This window comes from Ranitomeya variabilis, chromosome 1 (assembly GCF_051348905.1).
Source record: "Ranitomeya variabilis isolate aRanVar5 chromosome 1, aRanVar5.hap1, whole genome shotgun sequence".
Taxonomy (NCBI): Eukaryota; Metazoa; Chordata; class Amphibia; order Anura; family Dendrobatidae; genus Ranitomeya; species Ranitomeya variabilis.
This window is the reverse complement of record NC_135232.1, coordinates 807,128,418-807,153,908: the sequence shown is the minus strand read 5'-3', so window position 1 is coordinate 807,153,908 and position 25,491 is coordinate 807,128,418. Positions and strand designations below refer to the sequence as shown.

Below are 25,491 nucleotides of genomic sequence, written 5' to 3'. Positions count from 1 at the left end.
CGAACTGGAGGATGCCGTGTGCTGTTTATGTTGTGAGTTTGGACATTAAACTACGTATACTTTGAACTTTCCTGGGTCACTACCTCATCACTGCACAGAGTGGACACCGCTGCACTACAGTAATGAGTGTAATACACCTCAAGTCTCCATTACCATTGTACTTTTTGGCATGATGGCAATCCATAGTGATTTCATGCCACATGACCTTTCTGTCAAGGCTTGGCCTGGCCCACAGGGGAACATGTGAACCTCCCAGTGTGCCCCTTACACCACTATCTGAGCAGTAGTTGACACAGTACACTAGATTTACTATGTGGAGACTTAGTCATTAGTTAACTAATCATTCATTTGACAAACTACCCAGCCTATAGTTATATAGTAGGTCATTTTGTGAATGAAGGTAATATAATATTTGCATGTAGCTAAACAGTAGGCTCCCAGACTTGGTGTCGGAATGCGGTACCAAGTGTCCATCAGTAACATTGTTTCTACCCAGTTTACTATTGGCAAAATATCAGTTAATTTTTTTATTATTTTAGGTATGCCCATTTAAATAGCAGTAATCGTTCTTGTGTATATATGGGGAAAATATTCCTGTTAGCAACAAGTCTCGGTGAAAATAAAATACAACATTCTTACAGTTGAAACTATAATTGGAATAATTGGACTGAATTCTACTAGCTCTCGAATGTTTCAAGCTCTTCACAATTCACCACTGCACCTTCAAGTTAGTAAATGACCCTCACCAAATGGTATTTTTTCTCTGCGATGGATGTTTTATGAGTTTTAATTCATTTTTAATTTTCTTACAAGGAAGTTTATTTTCGCTAACTTTAATAGCACATGATATTCCTTCTTTTTTTTCAGTGTAGAAGGGTAAAGTGTAGTGTCAGGGTCACATTTCCTAGAACAGTCCTTCAATTTGATAATTAACGCTAATGAAGCCATATACTGAATTTTGAACTGTCTACATTATTGCTGGCTATATTCCAAGCCAACAGACATGTTGTAAAAGACAAGCTGAGGATATTAAAAAGCGTATTATAAAAAGGAAATTAATGCTTTAGATTATTTCATAACTTTTTTAATTATGAAAAAAATCAATATCCAGTTAATGTGTTTTGTTTTATTTTATTTTAGACTTTTTTTATATAACTATTTTTTCCTATAGATTTTTATCATTTGTTATTTTGGACTGATGCATACAAAAATATATACACTACCATTCAAAAGTTTAGGGTCACCCAGACAATTTTGTGTTTTCCATGAAAACTCATACTTTTAGTAATCAAGAGTTGCCAAATGAATTTAAAATCTAGTCCAGACGTTGACAAGGTTCGAAAAAAAGATTTTTATTTGAAATAATAATTTTCTCCTTCAAACTTTGCTACATCAAAGAATGCTCCCTTTGCAGCAATTACAGCATTGCAGACCTTTGGCATTCTAGCAGTTAATTTATTGAGGTAATCTGGAGAAATTTCACCCCATGCTTCCAGAAGCCCCTCCCATAGGTTGGTTTGGCTTGATGGTCACTTTTTGCGTACCCTACGGTCAAGCTGCTCCCACAACAGCTCAATGGGGGTGAGATCTGGTGACTGCGCTGGCCACTCCATTACAGATAGAATACCAGCTGCCTGCTTCTTCCCTAAACAGTTCTTGCATAATTTGGAGGTGTGCTTTGTGTCATTGTCCTGTTATAGGATGAAATTGGCTGCAATCAAGAGCTGTCCACAGGTTATGGCATGGCATTGCAAAATGGAGTGATAGCCTTCCTTATTCAATATCCCTTTTACCTTGAACAAATCTCCCACTTTACCAGCACCAAAGCAACCCCAGACCATCACATTACCTCCACCATGCTTGACAGATGGCATCAGGCACTCTTCCAGCATCTTTTCAGTTGTTCTGCATCTCACAAATGTTCTTCTGTGTGATCCAAACACCTCAAACTTGCATTTGTCTGTTCATAGCACTTTTTTCCAATCTTCCTCTGTCCAATGTCTGTGTTCTTTTGCCCATATTAATCTTTTCTTTTTATTAGCCAGTCTCAGATATGGCTTTTTCTTTGTCACTCTGCCCTGAAGGCCAGCATCCCGGAGTCGCCTCTTCACTGTAGACGTTGACACTGGCGTTTTGTGTGTACTATTTAATGAAGCTGCCAGTTGAGGACCTGTGAGGCATCAATTTCTCAAACTACAGACTCTAATGTACTTGTCTTGTTGCTCAGTTGTCCAGCGGGGCCTCCCACTTTTCTTTCTACTCTGGTTAGAGCCTGTTTGTGCTCTCCTCTGAAGGGAGTAGTACATACCTTTGTAGGAAATCTTCAGTTTCTTGGCAATTTCTCACATGGAATAGCCTTCATTTCTAAGAACAAGAATAGACTGTCGTGTTTCACATGAAAGTTCTTTTTTTTCTTGCCATTTTGAAAGTTTAATGGAACCAACAAACGTAATGCTCCAGATTCTCAACCAGCTCAAAAGGAAGGTCAGCTTTATAGGTTCTCTAATCAGCCAAACTGTTTTCAACTGTGCTAACATACTTGCACAAGGGTTTTCAAGGGTATTCTAACCATCCATTAGCCTTCTTACACAGTTACCAAACACAAAGTATCATAAGAACACTGGAGTGATGGTTGTTGAAAATGGGCCTCTATACAACTAAGAAGATGCTGCATTCCAAACCAGACGTTTGCAGCTAGAATAGTCATTTACCAAATTAACAATGTATAGAGTGTATTTGTGAATCATTTAGTGTTAGCTTAGTTGGAAAAAACTGTGCTTTTCTTTAAAAAAAATAAGGAAATTTCTAAGTGACCCTAAACTTTTGAACGGTAGTGTATGAAATCCAAATAGATCACATTTTCTTGGCTTATTTAAATGTGTTTACTTGCTTGTGGATCTAAGGAGGGATATTTCTTTTTGTGGAAAGTGTCAAGCCGGCGTAAGGAGACTTTTAGGCCATGTAATACTCTTCTGGGAACTTCAATATGCACATAGCCTGTTCAGAAGGAAGATTACTTTACTTCTGGTACCACCTATTGGATGTAGCAATCATAAAAGTTAATATTGACCCTTTAGTGCCATTCTGTGGAGGCTGAGTCATGGAGTTGGAGTCCATTTTGGTGGAGTCGGAGTTGGTATAAAATGGACCAATTCCGACTCCTAAAATATCTAATAAATTGGGTACAGTAGTTTAATGCAAGATGTGATGTAAATTCTTTCCTAAGAATTCGGGAAAGCTATGAAATGTCCTATAAATGTCTGTTCTGTTCCTGATCTCAGGATCTCGGCTTTTAGTTGAGATGAGTCTGTGCTGCACTTTATGTACAGGCTCAGTAGTGACCAGTGCTGTGGGGACGAGTTGGACACTGAGTCGGAGGTTTGGCTTATCGACTCCACAGCCCTACTTGAACGAGCCTTGCAACATGGCTAAGGAAAAGTAGCTAAACCAGAAACTCTATTTACAGACGTGTTTCCAGCCGAAGCAGGAAATCTGATTTGGTTGTGTAAGAGGCTTGTGTTTTTGAACTTTCACTTCTGCCCTTCCAGGATCTTTCACGTCATTTAATTTTGTGATGATTATAAGCAACACTATATTTTGCAGCAAGGGGAGAAAAGAGGGACAGGAAGTGAACTAAAGGACCAATCCGCCCCCCCACTAAAAGGAAGCTATCATAATAAAGTGACTTATTGTTTAAATTAGGTTTTTATGTATTTGAAGAAAAAAAACTTGACATTGTGTTTTATTTTATTTTTTCCTATTCTTAATCTTTATTATAAAAAAAATTGAAATTTTGCAATTTTCGCATTTACCACACTGCTATTTAGACTCATGCCTGTTCTTTACAGAAGTCTTAGGGTAAGTTCACACTAAGCTTTTTTTTCTTCATTTTTTTTTGTAGCACATCTGATCTCTTGGCAGGAAAGAAGCTGCAGAAAAAAAGCATGTTTTTCTTGGTTTTTCTTGTGTTTTTTTGCTGCGGTTTTGGTATGCTAGATTTGTCTTATTCAGGCTGTTAAAGTTTAGTGTTGAAAAAAACGCACAAAAAAGCAGCAAAACCTTTTACCTGCGTTTTTGGTGCACTTTTTCAGCATTTTTTTTCACCACCCATTCATTTCAATGAGTGAAAAACGCTGAAAGTGACATACTCCATTGTGCTAAAAACCATGCAATGCACAAAATCCTGATGACAAAAAACCAAGCTGTGTGCATGAGATTCTGATGTCTCGTAGACTTTGCTGATACTGTAAAGCATAGCTGAAGATTTGCATAAAAAATGTATAAGAAACGCTGCAAAAACACCAAGTGTGCACTTGGCCTTACTTTCATCACGAATAGGATTACACCTTTCCGCACAGCTGATCCACTATTCACAATAGTGATATCATAGATAACCTTGACAATGACCTTTGCACAAGCTTGTTAAATGTTTCAACACAAAAGTAAGGGCCTGTGTCAGTAGGTTGCTGTAGAAATGAATGTGGATTTTCTGAAAGATCAGAAAGCATGAGTCTAGAACAACTCAGTGGCTAGTGTGAAAATTGTAACATTTCTATTTTAATGCAATTTATAATATGAAAAAAATCCCAATTTTTTTGTAAAAAAAAATAAAATAAATTGAACATAACCTGATTTAGTAGATAATTTTCTGATGACTCCTTTTATTTCAGTCCTTTTAATTTAGAAGGCAGGGAAATCTGTGTATTACAGCTGAGGCGTGAATGGATATTTCGGCTCATCTCCAGCATTGGGGATTCTCCATTATTTAGAAGTATACATTACTTTTAGGCAACTGTAAACCGTTAAGATATAAAGTATGTAATTTTAGAAAGTGACTGGTTTCAAAAGTGAAAATTATACAATATAATGTTATATTTAACATTTAGTACTTGTGCCTTGTGTGTTGTTATGGGCTACAGAAAAATAAATTTAGAGTCCATTTTAACAATTATTTTGTGGGTTTTGATGAGTTTTTTTTACTTTACGTATTTTCAATGTGCCAAAAATGCAGCGCCTTAGGCCCCTTTCACACATCAATTTTTTGCCATCAATCATAATCTGTTGGATCGACGACGGTTTGTTTTTTCGACTGATCCGTCTAGCGGATCTCGCTAAATAAATCGGAGAAAGCTCGGTTAAAAAAAATTGAATCCGTCGCCAGATTCCGTCATTTGACGGATCTGGTGCCCATAGGCTTCCATTCGAGTAAACAACGGACGGCGACGGATCCCTCGCTGTCTGTTTTTTTGACGTACACAAGAAACATTACTTTGTCCGTTGTCTCCGGCCGCCGAACAAACAATTTTCGACGGATCCGGCGAACGACAGATGAAATGTGAGGCCATCTGTCGCAATCCATTGCTAATACAAGTCTATGAGAAAAAAAGGGATCCGGTGGATTCGTTTTTTTTTTTTTTAATTCGACGGATTGTGACTGATAGCAAAAAACTGATGTGTGAAAGGGGCCTTACAGTTCCAGCAAAGTGGATGGGATTTATGGAGATCTCATGCCCAGTGTGCTTTTTTTTTTTATACTGCATGAACTGATCTGTTTGAAATCGGCAACATGTCAATTTCTCTTGTGGGTACACTGAGTTTTATGTGCAAATTTTCCCTATAGAATTGCATCAGATGTGTAAAATCCACATGTAAAAAACACATATGTGGAAACACATAAAAAAGCATGTAATCCATACATGACCATATCAATACAGTTTGGGTAAAGCCAAATACCAGGAATTATCAAAAACAAAGCCTCTTTATTTAAAACATAACATATCAAAAAGAGACAAAAACTGCAGTGTCAAAACCATGATAAAAAAGCAGTCAAAAACACAATGCAAAAGAACGCAAGGAATGTAGCTAATTGGTGCAGAATATCTGCAACATCAAAAACTCACCAAATACTGGCCATGGGAATGTAGCCTAAGGCCTCGCTCACACTGGTGTATAACCTGGCCTAGTGCTATGAAATGTTTTATTGGATAGCACTCGGCCCAATGTTATACTATGGGGCAGTAAATAGTCGACCCAAATTCTCTCGCATGAGAGAATATACAACAGTGTGAGCCATGGCATAAGATAGATTTATATTACAGCCAATTACAGTTCTCTTCAATAGACTTCATCATACAACCGTAGCGCGTTACATTGGTTTTCATAGCTGAAATGTTAATCTCTTAGGCTAGTTTCACACTAGCGTTTTGAGGAGCTGCGGACTTCCTCTGTGAAGCCCCGCCCTCGGCCGCACCTCCGCCGCTAGCTCCTCCTACTTCTGCATGCGGCACGCATGCGGCCTGCGTACCTATCTTTAACATTAGGTACGCAGGTCGTGCCGCTGTATGTGGATGCTTCCGCATGCGTCGTTTTGACGATGCGGCAACCAGCGTAGAACGCAGCTTGTAGCAATTTTTTTTTCTCCGCATCGTCAGAACGACACATGCGGAAGCATCCGCATACAGCCGCACGACCTGCGTACCTAATGTTAAAGATAGGTACGCAGGCCGCATGCAGAAGTAGGCGGAGCTAGAGGCCGAGGGCAGGGCTTCACGGAGGAAGTCCGCAGCCCTCCGCAGCTCCTTCAAAATGCTAGTGTGAAACTAGCCTAAGCTGTTTCAATAGATTTTTATTTATGTTTCCAAAAAGAAAAAAAAAACAAAAACAAATTTTTTTAACAACAATAAAAGGTGTGCATGTGGCATATCACTTCTATCTTTTAAAGGGAACCTGTCAGCAGATTTTGCCACTATACAATGCGGCCACTGCCTTTCAAGGCTTATCTGCAGCATTCTATAATGCTGTAGATAAGCCCCCAGTCTGACCTGCAAGTGAAGAAAAATAAGTTATATTATACTCACCTGGGGGGCGGTCCTGTGCGGTCTGGGTCCAGCACCTCCTATCTTCTTGCGACGACGCCCTCCTGCTTCTTCATCGCTCCCCGCCATCGGCGCTCCTGCGCAGGCTTACTTATCTGTCCTGTTGAGGGCAAAGTAAAGTACTGCAGTGCGCAGGTGTTGGCCTCTGACCTTTCCCAGCACCTGACCCTAATCCCAACCCTATCCATAACCCTAACCACAACCCTAAACCTAACGCTAACTTTAGCACAGCTCACTTTAGCCCAACTCTAACCCTAATGGAAAAATGGAAATAAATACATATTTTTTATTTTATTATTTTTCTCTAAGGGGGTGATAAAAGGGAGTTTTATTAACTTTTTTTTTATTTTGATCACTGTGATAGACCCTATCACAGTGATCAAAATGTACCAATATGAAAAATTTCCTTTTGTTGCCAGGTGCCGACGGGGCAGTTCTCGGCCGGCGCATGCGCCAGCCATTTTCTCCCTGAAGAAGATTCCGGGGTACTTCACACGGGGACGGCAGGGACTCCAGAGGTACAGGGGGTGATTGGGGGACGCAATTTCTCTCAACTCTGATGTGCAGATGATCGCAACACTGCGGTTGATAAAAACCAACCAGATTCATGTTCTCTGGGGTCTCGGCTACCACTGGCAGCTGAGACCCCGGAGAAATTACAACAGTGGGGGGCGCTATAACGGTAAACCTCAGTGCCGTTAAAAAGTGGCGCTGTGGTTTAAGTACCCTTAACTGCTGCCATTAAAAGGCGTATCGGCGGTCGTTAAGGGGTTTAACCCCTTAATCCCATATGACGTACTATCCCGTCGAGGTGGGGTGGGCCTTAATTCCCACCGACGGGATAGTACGTTATAGCGATCGGCCGTGCTCACGGGGGGAGCGCGGCCGATCGCGGCCGGGTGTCAGCTGCCTATCGCAGCTGACATCCGGCACTATGTGCCAGGAGCGGTCACGGACCGCCCCCGGTACATTAACCCCCGGCACACTGCGATCAAACATGATCGCAGTGTACCGGCGGTACAGGGAAGCATCGCGCAGGGAGGGGGCTCCCTGCGTGCTTCCCTGAGACGATCGGTACAAGGCGATGTACTCACCTTGTACCGAGCGTCTCCTCCCTGCAGTCCCTGGATCCAAAATGGCCGCGGGGCTGCATCCGGGTACTGCAGGGAGTACTTCCGGGTGCCGTGCAGGCGCTGGTAAGTCTGCACGGCTGTATGTCAGATCGCCGATCTGACAGAGTGCTGTGCAAACTGTCAGATCGGCGATCTGTAATGTCCCCCCCGGGACAAAGTAAAAAAGTAAAAAATAAAATTTCCACATGTGGAAAAAAAAAAAAAAAAATCCTAAATAAAGAAGAAAAAAAAAATATTATTCCCATAAATACATTTCTTTATCTGAAAAAAAAAACAAAAACAAAAAAACAATAAAAGTACACATATTTAGTATAGCCGCGTCCGTAACGACCCAACCTATAAAACTGTCCCACTAGTTAACCCCTTCAGTGAACATCGTAAGAAAAAAAAAAAACGAGCCAAAAAACAACGCTTTATTATCATAACGCCGAACAAAAAGTGGAATAACACGCGATCAAAAAGACGGATATAAATAACCATGGTACCGCTGAAAACGTCATCTTGTCCCGCAAAAAACGAGCCGCCATATTGCATCATAACCAAAAAAATAAAAAAGTTATAGTCCTCAGAATAAAGCGATGCCAAAATAATTATTTTTTCTATAAAATAGCTTTTATCGTATAAAAGCGCCAAAACATAAAAAAATTACATAAATGCGATATCGCTGTAATCGTACTGACCCGACGAATAAAACTGCTTTATCAATTTTACCAAACGTGGAACGGTAAAAACGCCTCCCCCAAAAGAAATTCATGAATATCTGTTTTTTGGTCATTCTGCCTTACAAAAATTGGAATAAAAAGTGATCAAAAACTGTCATGTGTCCGAAAATGTTACCAGTAAAAACATCAACTCGTCCCGCAAAAAACAAGACCTCACTTGACTCTGTGGACCAAAATATGGAAAAATTATAGGTCTCAAAATGTGGAGACGCAAAAGCTTTTTTGCTATAAAAAGCGTCTTTTAGTGTGTGACAGCTGCCAATCATAAAAATCCGATATAAAAAACGCTATAAAAGTAAATCAAACCCCCCTTCATCACCCCCTTAGTTAGGGAAAAATAATAAAATTAAAAAAATGTATTTATTTCCATTTTCCCATTAGGGTTAGGGCTAGGGCTAGGGTTAGGGCTAGAGTTAGGGTTGGGGCTAGGGTTGGAGCTAAAGTTAGGGTTGGGGCTAAAGTTAGGGTTAGGGTTGGGGCTAAAGTTAAGGTTAGGGTTTGGATTATATTTACGGTTGAGATTAGGGTTGGGATTAGAATTAGGGGTGTGTCAGGGTTAGGGGTGTGGTTAGGGTTACAGTTGGGAATAGGGTTAGGGGTGTGTTTGGATTAGGGTTTCAGGTAGAATTGGGGAGTTTCCACTGTTCAGGCACATCAGGGGTTCTCCAAACGCAACATGGCGTCCGATCTCAATTCCAGCCAATTCTGCATTGAAAAAGTAAAACAGTGCTCCTTCACTTCCGAGCTCTCCCGTGCGCCCAAATGGGTTTACCCCAACATATGGGGTATCAGCGTACTCGGGACAAATTGGACAACAACTTTTGGGGTCCAAGTTCTCTTGTTATCCTTGGGAAAATAAAAATTTGGGGGGCTAAAAATCATTTTTGTGGGAAAAAAATGATTTTTTATTTTCACGGCTCTGCGTTGTAAACTGTAGTGAAACACTTGGGGGTATAAAGTTCTCACAACACATCTAGATAAGTTCCTTGGGAGGTCTAGTTTCCAATATGGGGTCACTTGTGGGGGGTTTGTACTGTTTGGGTACATCAGGGGCTCTGCAAATGCAACGTGACACCTGCAGACCAATCCATCTAAGTCTGCTTTTCAAATGGCGCTCCTTCCCTTCCGAGCTCTGCCATGCGCTCAAACAGTGGTTCCCCCCCACATATGGGGTATCAGCGTACTCAGGACAAATTGGACAACAACTTTTGGGGTCCAATTTATCCTGTTACCCTTTTGAAAATACAAAATTGGGGGCTAAAAATCATTTTTGTGAAAAAAAAAAAGAATTTTTATTTTCACGGCTCTGCGTTATAAAATGTAGTGAAACACTTGGAGGGGTTCAAAGCTCTCAAAACACATCTAGATAAGTTCCTTAGGGTGTCTACTTTCCAAAATGGTGTCACTTGTGGGGGGTTTTAATGTTTAGGCACATCAGGGGCTCTTCAAACGCAACATGGCGTCCCATCTTAATTCCAGTCAATTTTGCATTGAAACGTAAAATGGCGCTCCTTCCCTTCCGAGCTCTGCTATGCGCCCAAAGTGGTTTACCCCCACATATGGGGTATTGTCGTACTCAGGACAAATTGCACAACAACTTTTGTGGTCTAATTTCTTCTCTTACCCTTGGGAAAATAAAAAATTGGGTGCGAAAAGATGATTTTTGTGAAAAAATATGAAGGGTTAATATACTTCTTGAATGTGATTTTGAGCACCTTGAGGGGTGCAGTTTTTAGAATGGTGTCACACTTGGTTATTTTTTATCATATATACCCCTCAAAATGACTTCAAATGAGATGTGGTCCCTAAAAAAAAATGGTGTTGTAAAAGTGAGAAATTTCTGGTCAACTTATAACCCTTATAACTCCCTAACAAAAAAAAATGTTGGTTCCAAAATTGTGCTGATATAAAGTAGACATGTGGGAAATAATAATAATAATAATCTTTATTTATATAGCGCCAACATATTCCGCAGCGCTTTACAGTTTAACAGTTTCAAACACAACAACAACACAACAACAACAGTCATAGGTAACAATGTTAACAATACAGTAATAAAGCAGAATAAAACAAAATACGACGACCCTGCTCGTGAGAGCTTACAATCTACAGTAAAGGTGGGGAGATACAAAGTACAGGTGTGTATTTACAATGATGTATTTACAATGATGGTCCAGCCATCTTCAGGGAGTGGGGGGTAGATGGAGATAGCGAATGGGCTACACACACACAAACATAAAATGAGTTTGATTAGGGAACGTGATAGGCCGCTCTGAACAAATGTGTTTTGAGGGAGCGCCTAAAACTATGCAAATTGTGGATGGTTCTAATATCTTGGGGTAGAGCATTCCAGAGGATTGGTGCAGCACGGGAGAAGTCTTGGAGTCGGGAGTGGGAGGTGCGGATTAGTGCAGAGGTTAGTCAGAAGTTGTTTGCAGAGCGCAGCGGTCGGCTAGGCCGATAGAGAGAAATGAGGGAGGAGATGTAAGGCGGTGCCGCACTGTGGAGAGCTTTGTGGGTGAGAACACGTACTTTGAATTGTATCCTGTAATGAATGGGCAGCCAGTGTAATGACTGGCGAAGAGCTGACACGTCCGAGTAACAAATAGCCAGATGGACAACCCTGGCTGCTGCATTAAGGATAGACTGGAGAGGGGAAAGTCGCGTGAGGGGGAGGCCAATTAATAGGGAGTTGCAGTAGTCCAGACGGGAGTGGATTAGGGCGACAGTGAGAGTTTTTGTTGTCTCCATGGTGAGAAAAGGGCGGATTCTAGAGATGTTCTTTAGGTGTAAGTGGCACGAGCGGGCAAGAGATTGTATGTGGGAGGTGAAGGAAAGATCGGAGTCAAACAGAACACCCAGACAGCGTGCCTGCTGTCGGGGTGTTATTATGGTGCCACCCACGGAGAGGGAAATGCCAGATTTAGGGAGGTTAGTAGAAGGCGGGAGCAGAAGAAGTTCAGTTTTGGAGAGGTTGAGTTTCAGGTAGAGAGCGGACATTATGTCAGAGACTGCGGACAGACAGTCAGTGGCGTTCTGTAGTACAGCGGGGGTAAGGTCAGGGAATGACGTATATAGTTGTGTGTCATCAGCATAAAGATGGTACTGAAAGCCAAATCTGCTGATGGTCTGTCCAATTGGGGCCGTGTAGAGGGAGAAGAGAAGGGGGCCAAGGAAATGTTACCTATTAAGTATTTTGCGTGACATATCCCTGTGATTTAAAGGGACACTGTCACCTGAATTTGGAGGGAACAATCTTTAGCCATAGGGGCGGGGTTTTCTGGTGTTTGATTCACCCTTTCCTTACCCGCTGGCTGCATGCTGGCTGCAATATGGGATTGAAGTTCATTCTCTGTCTTCCGTAGTACATGCCTGCACAAGGCAATCTTGCCTTGCGCAGGCGTGTACTATGGAGGACAGAGAATGAACTTCAATCCAATATTGCAGCCAGCATGCAGCCAGTGGGTAAGGAAAGGGTGAATCAAACACCCGAAAACCCCGCCCCTATGGCTTAAGATTGTTCCCTCCAAATTCAGGTGACAGTGTCCCTTTAAGGGCATAAAAATTCAAAGTTGGAAAATTGCGAAATTTTCAAAATTTTTGCCAAATTTCCTTTTTTTTTCACAAATAAACGCAAGTTACAATATATCGAATAAATTTTACCACTAACATGAAGTACAATATCTCACGAGAAAACAGTGTCAGAATCGCCAAGATCCGTTAAAGCGTTCCAGAGTTATAACCTCATAAAGGGACAGTGATCAGAATTGTAAAAATTGGCCCGGTCATTAACGTGCAAACCACCCTCGGGGCTTAAGGGTTTAAACATTAGTGATTTTTCTTTGTTTGCTATTCATAGGCTATGTTCACACACTGCATATTTGCAGCATTTTTTTTAATGCAAATTAAAGCCTGCTTTTTGCAGTACCAGCAAAAGCTGAAAGATTTCAGAAATTCCATACACAGGCTTTTTTCCCCCTCATTGAATTGGAAAACTGTAGCTTTTTTTCCCCCTACAAAACAATGAGAAAGTGGGAAGAAACAAACGCAATCATTTGGGTTTTTTCTGCGTTTCTGCAATATATATTTGCTGCATTCTTGGTGAATAAAACTAACCTTATTAACCCCTTCCCGACATGCGCCGTACTAGTACGGCTCTGCGGGAACTGAGTTCCCGCAAACCGCAGTACTAGTACGGCGACATGATCGCGCGGTCTCACAGTGAGCACTGCGGCGATCGCGTGCGGGTGTGTAGCTGTATGTGACAGCTGACATTCCGCAGCAATGCCCACGATCGGCACTAGCAACGATCTTGGGCATTTAACCCCTCTGATGCCGCTGTCAATAGTGACTGCGACATAGAGGGGCATCGCGCAGGGACGGGGGCTCCCTGCGCTCTCCCACCGGAAAAATGTGATGTGATCGTGTTGTTCCGGTGTTCTGGAAGGAGTCCCCGGATCCAAAATGGCCGCGGGGCTCCTTCCGGGTCCTTCGCTGAGGTGGCTTGCCGGCGCCTGCTGAGAGCAGGCGCCGGAAAGCCTCCTGCACTGCCTGTGAGATCGCTGATCTGACACAGTGCTATGCAAAGTGTCAGATCAGCGATCTGATGTAATAAAGTGATGTCCCACCCTGGGGCAATGTTATAAAGTAAAAAAAATAAATAAATCCCCAAATAAAGAAATAAATAAATATTTTCCAATAAATCCATTTATTTATGTAAATAATAATAAAAAAATAAAAGTACACATATTTGGTATCTCCGCGTCCGTAACTTTCACCAAATGTGGAACGGTATCAACGCCCCCCCCCCCTTAAAGAAATTCGGGAATTGCTGGTTTTTGTTCATTCTGCCTCCCAAAAATCGGAATAAAAAGTGATTAAAAAATGTCATGTGCCTGAAAATGGTACCAATAAAAACGTCAACTCGTTCCGCAAAAAACAAGACCTCACATGACTCTGTGGGCCAAAATGTGGATAAATTATAGCTCTCAAAATGTGGTGATGCAAAAAACTATTTTTTGCAATAAAAAGCGTCTCTTAGCGTGTGACAGCTGCCAAACAAAAACCCACTATAAAAACCCGCTCTAAATAGTAAGTCAAACCCCCCTTTATCACCTCCTTAGGTAGGGAAAAATAATAAAATAAAAAAATTTATTTATTTCCATTTTTCCATTAGGGTTAGGGTTGGGGCTAATGTTCGGGTTGGGACTAAAGTTAGGGTTAGGGTTGGGGCTAAAGTTAGGGTTTGGATTATGTTTACGGTTGGGGTTGAGATTAGGGTTAGGGGTGTGTCAGGGTTAGGAGTTTGGTTAGGGTTATGGTTAGGGTTGAGATTAGGGCTGATATTAGGGTTAAAGGTGTGTTGGGGTTAGGGGTGTGGTTAGGGTTATAGTTGGAATTAGGCTTAAGGGTACGTTGGGGTTAGGGTTGGAGTTAGAATTGGGGGGAGGGGTTTCCACTGTTTAGGCACATCAGGGGCTCTCCAAACGCGACATGGCATCCGATCTCAATTCCAGCCAATTCTGCGTTAAAAAAGTAAAATGGTGCTCCTTACCTTCCAAACTCTGCCGTGTGCCTAAACAGTGGTTCCCCACCACATATGAGGTATCAGCGTACTCAGGACAAATTGGACAACAACTTTTGGGGTCCAATTTCTCCTGTTACCCTTGTGAAAATAAAAATTTGGGGGCTAAAATATCATTTTCGTGTAAAAAAAAAAAATATATATATATATATTTTTTATTTTCACGGCTCTGCATTATAAACTTTAGCGAAACACTTGGGGGTTCAAAGTTCTCACAACACATCTAGATAAGTTCCTTGGGGGTTCTAGTTTCCAATATGGGGTCACTTGTGGGAGTTTCTACTGTTTAGGTACATCAGGAGCTCTGCAAACGCAATGTGACACCCGCAGACCATTCCATCAAAGTCTGCATTCCAAAACAGCGCTCCTTCCCTTACGAGCTCTGCCATGCGCCCAAACGGTGGTTCCCCCCACATATGGGGTATCAGCGTACTCAGGACAAATTGGACAACAACTTTTGGGGTCCAATTTCTCCTGTTACCCTTGGGAAAAAAAATTGCGGGCTAAAAGATCATTTTGTGGAAAAAAATGATTTTTTCATTTTCACGGCTCTACATTCTAAACTTTAGTGAAACAATTGGGAGTTCAAAGTGCTCACCACACATCTAGATAAGTTCCTTAGGGGGTCTTCTGTCAGAAATGGGGTCACTTGTGGAGGGTTTCCACTGTTTAGGCACATCAGGGGCTCTCCAAACGCGACATGGGTTCCGATCTCAATTCCAGCCAATTTTACATTGAAAAGTCAAACTGCGCTCCTTCCCTTCCGAGCTGTGCCATGCACCCAAACAGTGGTTTACCCCCATATATGGGGTATCAGGGTACTTAGGACAAATTGATCAACAACTTTTGGGGTCCAATTTTTCCTGTTACCCTTGGGAAAACTAAAAATTTTTGGTGAAAAGATTATTTTTGTGAAAAAAATATGATTTTTTTTATTTAAGGCTCTACATTATAAACTTCTGTGAAGCACTTGGAGGTTCAAAGTGCTCACCACACATCTAAATTAGTTCCTTAGGGGGTCTGCTTTCCAAAATGGTGTCACTTGTGGGGGGTTTCCATTGTTTAGGCATATCAGAGGCTCTCCAGACGCGACATGATGTCCGATCTTAATTCCAGCAAATTTGGCATTGAAAATTCAAATGGTGCTCCTTCCCTTCCGAAGCTCTGCCATGTGCCAAAACAGAGGTTTACCCCCCACATATGAGGTATTGGCGTACTCAGGACAAATTGTACAACGACTTTTGTGGTCCAATTTCTCCTGTTACCCTTGGTAAAATAAAACAAATTGGATCTGAAGTAAAAATTTTGTGAAAAAAAGTTAAATGTTAAATTTTTTTTAAACATTCCAAAAATTCCTGTGAAGCACCTGAAGGGTTAATACACTTCTTGAATACGGTTTTGAGTAGGGTTGAGCGAAACGAATCGGACATTTTCAAAAGTCGCCGACTTTCAGCAAAGTCGGGTTTCATGAAACCCGACCCGATCCCACTGTGGGATCGGCCATGCGGTCGGCGATCTTCGCGCCAAAGTCGCGTTTCATATGACGCTTTCCCCGCCATTTTTTCAGCCAATGAAGGAGTGTGGGCAGCGTGATGACATAGGTTCCGGCTTGCTTTGTGCGGCTTCACAGGGGGTAAAACCGCCATCTTAGCGTTTGGGATATAGCAATTTGCACAGTGAAACACAAACCTTGCAGGGACAGAGGAGAGAGAGATAAAAAAAAAAAAAAAAAATCCATTGACCTGCATTGGGTTTCGTGTTTCGGTTGGCCCCCGACTTTTCACAATAATCGGCCGATTTCACACGATCCGACTTTCGAGACAGTCGGGTTTCACGAGACCCGACTCGATCCTAAAAAAGCAAAAGTCGCTCAACCCTAGTTTTGAGTACCTTAGAGGAGTGTAGTTTTTAGAATGGTGTCACTTTTGGGCATTTTCTGTCATGTAGGCCCCTCAAAGTCACTTCAAGTGTGAGGTGGTCCCTAAATAAAATGGTTTTGCAAATTTTGTTGTAATCGCTGGTCAACTTTTAACACTTATAACTTCCTAGCAAAAAAAATTATGTTTCCAAAATTGTACTAATGTAAAGCAGACATGTGGGTAATGTTATTTATTAACTATTTTGTTTGATATAACTCTCTAATTTAAGGGCATAAAAGCTAAAAGTTTAAAATTGCAAAATTTTCAAAATTTTCACAAAAATTTCTGTTTTTTTTCACAAATAAACGCAAGTCATATCGAAGAAATTTTACCACTCTCTTAAAGTACAATATGTCACGAGAAAACAGTCTCAGAATCACGAGGATCCGTTGAAGCGTTTCAGAGTTATGACCTCATAAATTGAAAGTGGCCTGGTCAGGAAGTTGAAAACAGGCTTCGGGGTGAAGGGGTTAAACATGTACTGTAGACAAAGCACATCACAAAAACACAGCAAAAATCTGCTTTACTGCCAAAAACGCAATGTGTGAACATACCCTAAAGTTACAATTAAAAAAGCAAAGGGTGAATGGTCAATAGTAATTGATCAATGGAAAACTCCTTTTGAGAAGTAGAAAAAAAATTATATTTCCATGTGAATTGTTGAACCTGCTTTCTGGGGTAGTAATAATTGCAAAAATTATCCCTGTTATCATCTGGACTCTTAATTACCGTATATACTCGTGTATAAGCCGAGATTTTTCAGCACATTTTTTTGTGCTGAAAATGCCCCCCTCGGCTTATACACTAGTCATTTGTTCAGAACGCAGGTGGGGGAGAGGGAGTGGCGGCAGGAGCCAGCGGCTGTGGCACAGTGACAGCTGCAGCTGCCGGCTATCAGAAGACATCATACTCACCCTCCGTTGCTGCATCTCCGTCCCTGCATCTCCGTTGTTCTAGTGCCGGCAGCTCTCCTCTCCTGTGCGGAGTGGGCATGTTGTACCGCTCATTAAGGTAATGAATATGGACGTGTCTCCACTCCCATAGGTATGAAGCGCATATTCATTAACCTTCAAGAGCGGTACCACGTAACCACTCAGGAGAGGAGAGCAGCTGGCACCTGGACAACGGAGATGCAGGGATGGAGATACAGCGATGGCACAAGGAGGGTGAGTGTGACGGGGGTGGGAGGGGTTTTTGTGAGCCATGCACAAAACCATGGGACCGGGGGAGTCGAGCCATGTGGGACCGGGGGAGCCGAGTCATGCGGGACCGGGGGAGCTGAGTCATGCGGGACCGGGGGAGCCGAGTCATGCGGGACCGGGGGCGCCAAGCCATGCAGAACGGGGGAGCCACATACCAGGACAGGACAGGGGGCCACATACCAGGGCAGGACAGGGGAGCCACATACCAGGACAGGACAGGGGAAGCCACATACCAGGACAGGACGTGGGAGCCACATACCAGGACAGGACGGGGGAGCTACATACCAGGACAGGGGGAGCCACATACCAGGACAAGACAGAGGCTGCCACATACCAGGACAGGACGGGGAGACACGCATAGCAGGACAGGACGAGCCACATACCAGGACAGGATAGGAGGAGCCACATACCAGGACAGGACGTGCCACATACCAGGACAGGAGGAGCCACGCATAGCAGGACAGGGATGAGGGGACAATGCATACCCGGCTTATACTTGAGTCAATAAGCTTACCCAGTTTTCCGTGGCAAAAGTAGGTGCATCGGCTTATACTCGAGTATATTCGGTATGTTGGTGCATTGCTGCAAAGGTTATTATTCTATCCTGTTGAGTTTAATTGGCAATTTGAATTCTGAAGCAAACCTCATTTGTTGCAGATTTTGGTTAAAGTAAAATCCACAGTAAAAAAGTGAAGCCAATCATAGGCTTCTTTAATTACATGGGCCAAGATGTGTTTATAGGAGGTGAAGTGGTACAGAAATAGTCAGTGGAGCAGGCAAGAGAGCAACAGATGTAAGAAGGAGTGACATTATTAGGGCCCCTTTCCACTTGCGAGAAACACGTCCATGTCTCGCATGTGGAAACCAAGCTCTGGTGCCAGCACTCCAGAGCGGAGCGTGCGGCCGCATAGGAACACATGGAGCTGCACAGCTGCGCTCCAAAGTGCCGGCGCCAGAGCTTGGTTTCCACATGCGAGACACGGACGTGTGCCTCGCATGTGGAAATGAGCCCTAAGGCTGTGTTCACACATTGCGTTTTTTAAACTTTTTTTTTTTTTTTTTAATGCAAATTTTCAGCTGCGTTTCACAGTACTAGCAAAGTCTGAGATTTCAGAAATCTCATGCGCACACCTTGTTTTGTTTTTTTCCTGTCAAAGAGCTGCGTTTTTGCAAAATGCAGCATTTCATTTCTTTCAGCGTTTTTTTTTCAGCTTTTTTCACCCATTGAAAGCAATGCGTAGTGCAAAAAATGCTTCAAAAACTTCAGGTATCGGGTATTGCTGCATTTTTGGAGCCAAAACCTGAAGTTGAATCAGATTATTTTTTAAGCACTTAACTTTATCAGCATGCACAAGAGATGGATTGACCCTGAAAAAAATGCAGTAATGAAATCACAGCAAAAACTAAGCAAAACCTTCTTTTAGTAAGCAGCTTAAATGCAGCTTAAACTTTGCATGAAAAAAACGCTGCAAAAATGCAACGTGTGAACATAGACTTACATTGTTCTTTTCTTTTTTTTATTATATTATATTTTCTTGTCAATTAGGGTGAATCAAGCTATGTTATTATTATTATTATTATTATTATTATTATTAGTGGGCTTTCTAATTTTGCTGAGTTATTCACTTTGTTAATACTTTGTTTTACTGTTTGCCTTCAGCTTGATATTGTGTATAGAACAAATAATTTTGGTATCGCATAAAACTGTTTACTGTGCTGTTTAAATTGCCCAAAACATGCACGTATGAAAGGTTTGTTAACAAAAAGAAAAAGAAAAGAAAAAGGAAAAAGCATATGGTACAACTAAATAATTTATCATCATATCATTAAGAGACAATAACAATATCTTATTGGCTTTTGTTACATCCATATTAAGCCCAAGTTGCAGATCTGTTACCGAGTTGTACCTTTTGATCTTGGCATAAAATTTGTATATTGCATATATTAATTATTACTTGTGGGCCAAATAATAGAGCCGATGTAACCATCAAATTACTCTTTAGTAACCCAAGTGACTGTTTAAAGCAGTACCATATAAAAGCTTTTAGACGGTTCATGATCCTATTTTTGCGTTCTTATTTGTAAGCATGTATTATGAATTTCTGAGAAATACTGCAATAAAAGTTCATTACAACTTATCCATTTGGATATAAATAGAAACATACAAGAAACTTTGCCTAGGTAACCACAATTGTTAGAAATACTTATTTTTATTCTGACATTTTCTGTATATTCGCTTCTGCTGGAGCTGGCACTTTAAAATATACCTCTTGTTTTATTATGCAAATTACCTCTTCAGAGAGGAAGAGCACTTGATCTCTATAGCGCCACCTGTTGGAAGAAGCGATCCTACAAGTCACTATCGATCCTTAATGGGCCTTGAAATGTGATTTCATATAAAAGCCATGTCAGAATACTCCAAAACACTGCGAATTGAGATTCTGATTTGACTTTTATCTTAATTACATTTCAAGGCCCGTTAAAGGATTGATAGTGACTTGTAGGATTCCTCCAACAGGTAGCGCTCCTCTCTGAAGGAGTTTTGCTCGGTGAATAAGCCTTTTTACCTTGGCATGCCAGAGCCGGTATGTCACTCTCCGCAAGGAGAAACGGTACCCCTTAGACCTCTTGTTTTAGGTGACTTTTAGAAAATTGTCTTGCCATGTACATGTGGAATGATGCTATTACATACCTTGTATCCTACATTTTTAAACACCTTTCCCTGCATGCTCCATCCCTAATATTAAGCTATGAGCCAATGGGTGGAGACTAGCTGCTATGATGTGTCCCATACACAGAAAAGAGGGATTCTTGCTCACATGTTTCTCTTCAGCATATATAGGGTGTCACCAACTTACGAACATCTGACATACGTACAACCCTTAGTTCATAACTTCAGATGTGAAAAAAACAACAACTAATATTCCAACCTCACCGCTAACTTCTCCGTTCGCCTTCTGGTCCTTTTCTTTTTGCTGTCATGTGCTGCATCTCTGGCCTCTTCACTATAGACCAGGGCTCCCGGCCATGTTAAGGCTGGAGCTCACTGCGTGTCATAAGGTCCTGACATAATCGTAACCTTATGATACGCAGTAAGCTCCAGAGATGTAGCACACCTGGCAATGGAAAGAAGAGGACCTGGCGCCAAAGTTAGTATTGGTTTAAAAAACCTCTAATATTCACTTCTCTGACTGCCCCACTGTTTTCCGTTTGGTCCTCTTCTTTCCACCGTTTCACATTGCATCTCCAAGATTTCCTGCCATGTCCAAGCTATTGGGATCACTGGGACATTATGACTCACAGTAACCTCCGAGGCCTGAACACAGACTTAAGTCCTGGTCTATAGTGACCAGAACTGGATGACCCCACCCTGTGTTTTTCTGGGGTTTCCTACAGATGCTCACCCACCAATTTTAATGATTTTTTGTCTGCATTGCTGGGATTATTTCACCTACTGTTCTTATGAATAGTATTTAATAAAGATTATGATATTTTAATATATTGGAATGATTATTTCAGTCCTGACATTTTCTTCTTTTTTTTGTTTTGCTTTCCTCATGCACAGCAATGTCACAAGTTGCGCGAATATGTTCAGGTTCGGTCTCTGAATCTGAATTTGCCATATTCGTGCCATATTACTACCGAATTTATGTTTGATGATCGGTTCCGAGCATATTCGGTGATTTCTACTCCCATTGACTCCAATGACATTCAGCTGTGTTCGGCGAATATTTCGAAAACAATATTCACCGCCGATCATAATCAGAACCGAATTTTGAAAAATTTGCTCAACTCTAGTCACAACGACATTGTTGTCCACGTGTTTTGTATTATGCCACTTTTTTTATTGCCTCAGGGTTTGGAACCCCTAAAGCTGTTAAAAGAAGTTACCTGTCCATTCTTCAGGCGGCTTCATAGTAAAAAGACGCTGCAACAACAACGGCAAACCCGCCGGTAAAGCCACTTCAGAAAAGAGATCGCTGGTGTTTTCCTGAAGCGCCCTCCTGAGAAAACTTGGCGGGTCTGGCGGTGTCTAAAAAAACGCTATGTGAACAATACCCTATACATGGTTTGCCGTAATTTGGTGTATGATAAGCACATAGATAAAGAATAGATGTCAGCCACTCTGAACAATGTATTCAGGGTGCGGTTATTATATTTTTACATTGTTCCAAATGAAGCAGTTTACTCCAAATATGTCTGCTGATTTTTACTTGTGTCCTCAGTATAAACCAGCAAACTTGAGATTTATGACCCAGCATTAATATTTAAATTGTTAAAATCCATATTATGCGACAAAGAACTCCCTGGGGATGTGCACGTTGCATGCAACTGCACAAGAGATTTTCTCCTACATTAGGATGAGGGTAGAGCTGTGGATTACGAGCAGAGCAAGCTGTTACTTTCCATAGAAATATAGTTTCCTTCTAAATAAAGATGGAGAGCAGTTTCTTTACAGCGCAGGCAAATTGGATAAAGCGGCTATAGCGACACATTTTTGGGAGATAATTTTTGCTAATTTATTTATACTCCTTTAGGCCATTTTGACTCTTGTCTTTTTTTGGTTAATGTGTTGCATCAGATTTTGTAAGCTAAAACCAGAAGTGGAACCTACAGAGAGAAAACTATAATGGAAAGAAATGTTCTTTCCTGTTTTGGAGCCAGTTAGCTAACAAATACTCATTCAGATAGTATTGTTTCTACTGACGAGTAGTGTTGAGCATTCCGATACCGCAAGTATATTTTTGTGATATCGGAAATCGGAATCGGAAGTTCCCAGTGTATGGTTCCCAGGGCCTGGAGGAGAGGAGACTCTCCTTCAGGCCCTGGGATCCATATTCATGTAAAACATAAAGAATAAAAATAAAAAATATGGATATACTCACCCCTCCGGCGGACCCTGGACCTTAGCGATGTAACCGGCAGCCTCCGTTCCTAAGAATGCAGTGAGTGTAGGACCTGCGATGACGTCGCGGCTTGTGATTGGTTGCGTGAGCGGTCACATGAGCGGTCACGCGACCAATCACAAGCCGCGACGTCATCGAAGGTCCTTCACGCTGCATTCTTAGGAACCGAGACAGACGCTTGGACCGGTGAGAGCCAGGGGCCGTCCGAGGGGTGAGTATATCAATATTTTTTATTTTTATTCTTTATTTTATACATGAATATGGATCCCAGGGCCTGAAGGAGAGTTTCCTCTCCTTCAGACCCTGGGAACCATTCCGATATTTTGTGTCCCATTGATATGCATTGGTATCGGGTATCGGTATCGCCGATATCCGATATTTTTTTGGTATCGGCCGATCCAATCCGATACCGATACCTTTGCATATCGGAAGGTATCGCTCAACACTACTGACGAGATGTCTATGCTGCATGTGCCTCTCTGTGGTAACCCAGTGGATGAGTTGTTTGTTACGCCCTGCCAAGGGCTCTGCCAACATGTTCTAGTATTTTATTGATTTTCTTTTATGAAGAATTGGAGGTGTTGACCAAATCCAAAAATAGTATTATGACTAATGATGGGTGCCATGTTCAGAGTGTCCATCACTTCGCCAGGTGGAGTCAAGAATAGTTAGGCCGGAATCACACTAGCGAGTTTTACGGACGTATGAGCGCAGAAAATACTTCCAGAAAATACGCATTGCACACGGCCCAATGATTCTCTATGGGGCAGCTCCTATATCTGCCGTATATTACGCATCCGTAATATACGGTATGTAGAAACAGGCGTAGAAAATCGCAGCATGCTGCGTTTGTCATCGTTTTGCGCAAAAAATACGCCAATGAAAGTCTATGGGGGCGAGAAAATTACGGATTACACACGGAAATAGGCACCGGTGTTCTATAGAAAAGGCGGTAATTCAGTGCGGATTACAGTAAAATCACACTGACAGAATAGAATGGAACAGGTAGAATAAATGTATACACATAGAATAGATATATATATATATATATATATCAGTGAGACACATTCACACACACATATATATATATATATATATATATATATATATATATATATATATATATATATATATATATATATATATAAATATATATAATTCAGCGCTAGATAGCAGAAAAGCCGGTAATTCAATTGCCGGCTTTTCCTATCTCCTTCACAAACCCGACAGGATATTAGACATGGTTTACATACAGTAAACCATCTCATATCCCTTCTTTTATTACATATTTCTCTTTACTAATGTAAGAAGTGTCTTTGTGTAAAATTTTGGGGCTCTAGCTATTAAATTAAAGGGTTAAATCCCGGAAAAAATTGGCGTGGGCTCCCGCACAATTTTCTCCGCCAGAGTGGGAAAGCCAGTGACTTAGGGCAGATATTAATAGCCTAAAGAGGGACCATGGTTATTGGCCCCCCCTGGCTAAAAACATCTGCCCCCAGTCACCCCAGAAAAGACACACCTGTAAGATGTGCCTATTCTGGCACTTAGCCTCTCTCTTCCCACTCCCGTGTAGCGGTGGGATATGGGGTAATGAAGGGTTAATGTCACCTTGCTATTGTAAGCTGACATTAAGCCAGGTTAATAATGGAGAGACGTCAATTATGACACCTATCCATTATTAATCCAATAGTACGAAATGATTAATAAAACACACACACATTATTAAAAAGTATTTTAATGAAATAAAGACACATGGTGTTTTAATATTTTATTATACTCTTAATCCACCTGAAGACCCTTGTCACCTGAAATAAAGTTAAAAAAACAAACAACAATATTCCATACCTTCCGTCGTTTCAGTCTTGTCCCACGCTGTAAATCCATCTGAAGGGGTTAAATCATTTTACACCCAGGAGCTGTGCTAATGCAGCTGTGCTCCTGACTGTAAAACTTGGTGAATGAATGGAATGCAGGGGAATGTACTGTAGTTACCTCGAGTCGCGGTGCTGCGCCCTCTGCTGGATGAACTCATATGAACTCGAGCGTGGGAACTTTTCAGAATATTTTCCCACGATCGAGTTCATATGAATTCATCCAGCAGAGGGCGCATCACCGCGACTCGAGGTATCTCAGGACATCTCTGGAATTGGGGTCTCTGTCACTACATTATGCTAGTCTCAGATTAGATAGAAAAATCTTGGTGACAAATTCCCTTTAAAATTGTTCTGACTCATTTTGCTGAGTCATCAAATGAATAGTGGCCATCTATTTTAAGAAAACCACGTATCAATATAATTTTGGGTGGTCTCAAAGAGGTTTTACTGTACTTGTAAAGAAGAGCTCTGCTGTAAAACATCCTGGAAAGCTTGAAGAGCATACGTTTCTTCCACTTTGCTTATTGTGTGATATTTTTCAGTCTGCTTAAATTTCTTTTTTTTTCAGGTCTTGGTCACATTTTTGCTAGACACAATAATCTTGTTCTGAAATATCATCTTCTGTCCTCATGATCCCACATAAGAGATGGAAAGCTGATAAAACTGACTGCTCAGAAAACAATAGCCTTTTCCCAGCACCTTTCTAGCATATGTTCTTGTGCGAAGGCACTGTCAGTTAATAGTCTGCCTAAATAGTATTATTGATCCCTTGGATAAGTATAACTAGGGACTGCTGCACTATTATGTAGTTTTACTGAACACCGACTGTTAAAATAATAAAAAAAATAAAAATGTGTGTATACATATAGATATATAAAAAAAGAATGTTTGCATTTTTGTTAAGGTGACTAAAAGTGGGCAATGCTTTATTAAATAAGCAAATATGTATTTTATTCTTATTTACTTAAATTACATTTAGTATTCTGTGAAACAAGATGCAGTATTTAAAATATATTTTAGACCGGAGGTGGCCAATGTACTTACTTTGAAAATCAATGTTAGTGTGGCCTGTATGATCCATTTTGAACTGACTTTTTTGATACTTTTTGCGGATGCGGATTTTCTGCGTTTTTTACCCCTGCGGAGTTCTATAATCGAAGGGGTCAGAAACACTGCAGTTCCGCACAAAAGTAGCAGCATGCTACTTCTTTTGATCTGCAGTGGTTTTCATGCAGATTTTTCCGCACCATTTGCATAGCATTTTTTTTTTCAATT

The 25,491-nt window shown here is 41.3% G+C and overlaps 1 protein-coding gene across 7 annotated transcripts in view; it reads left to right on the top strand.

Annotated features, from left to right (window-relative positions):
- The window catches only part of PSD3 (pleckstrin and Sec7 domain containing 3), a 741,896-nt gene that overhangs the window by 427,873 nt on the left and 288,532 nt on the right, over positions 1–25,491 (top strand). The window contains exon 10 of one of the 7 annotated variants that reach the window (XM_077274292.1): positions 7,295–9,107. The exons of the other annotated variants lie outside the window; for them this stretch is intronic. Within the exon in view, the coding sequence (XP_077130407.1) occupies positions 7,295–7,435 (141 nt within the window). The 3' untranslated portion in view covers positions 7,436–9,107. Of the gene's footprint in view, positions 1–7,294; positions 9,108–25,491 lie in introns of those variants that run through there. 7 annotated transcript variants of the gene reach the window in all.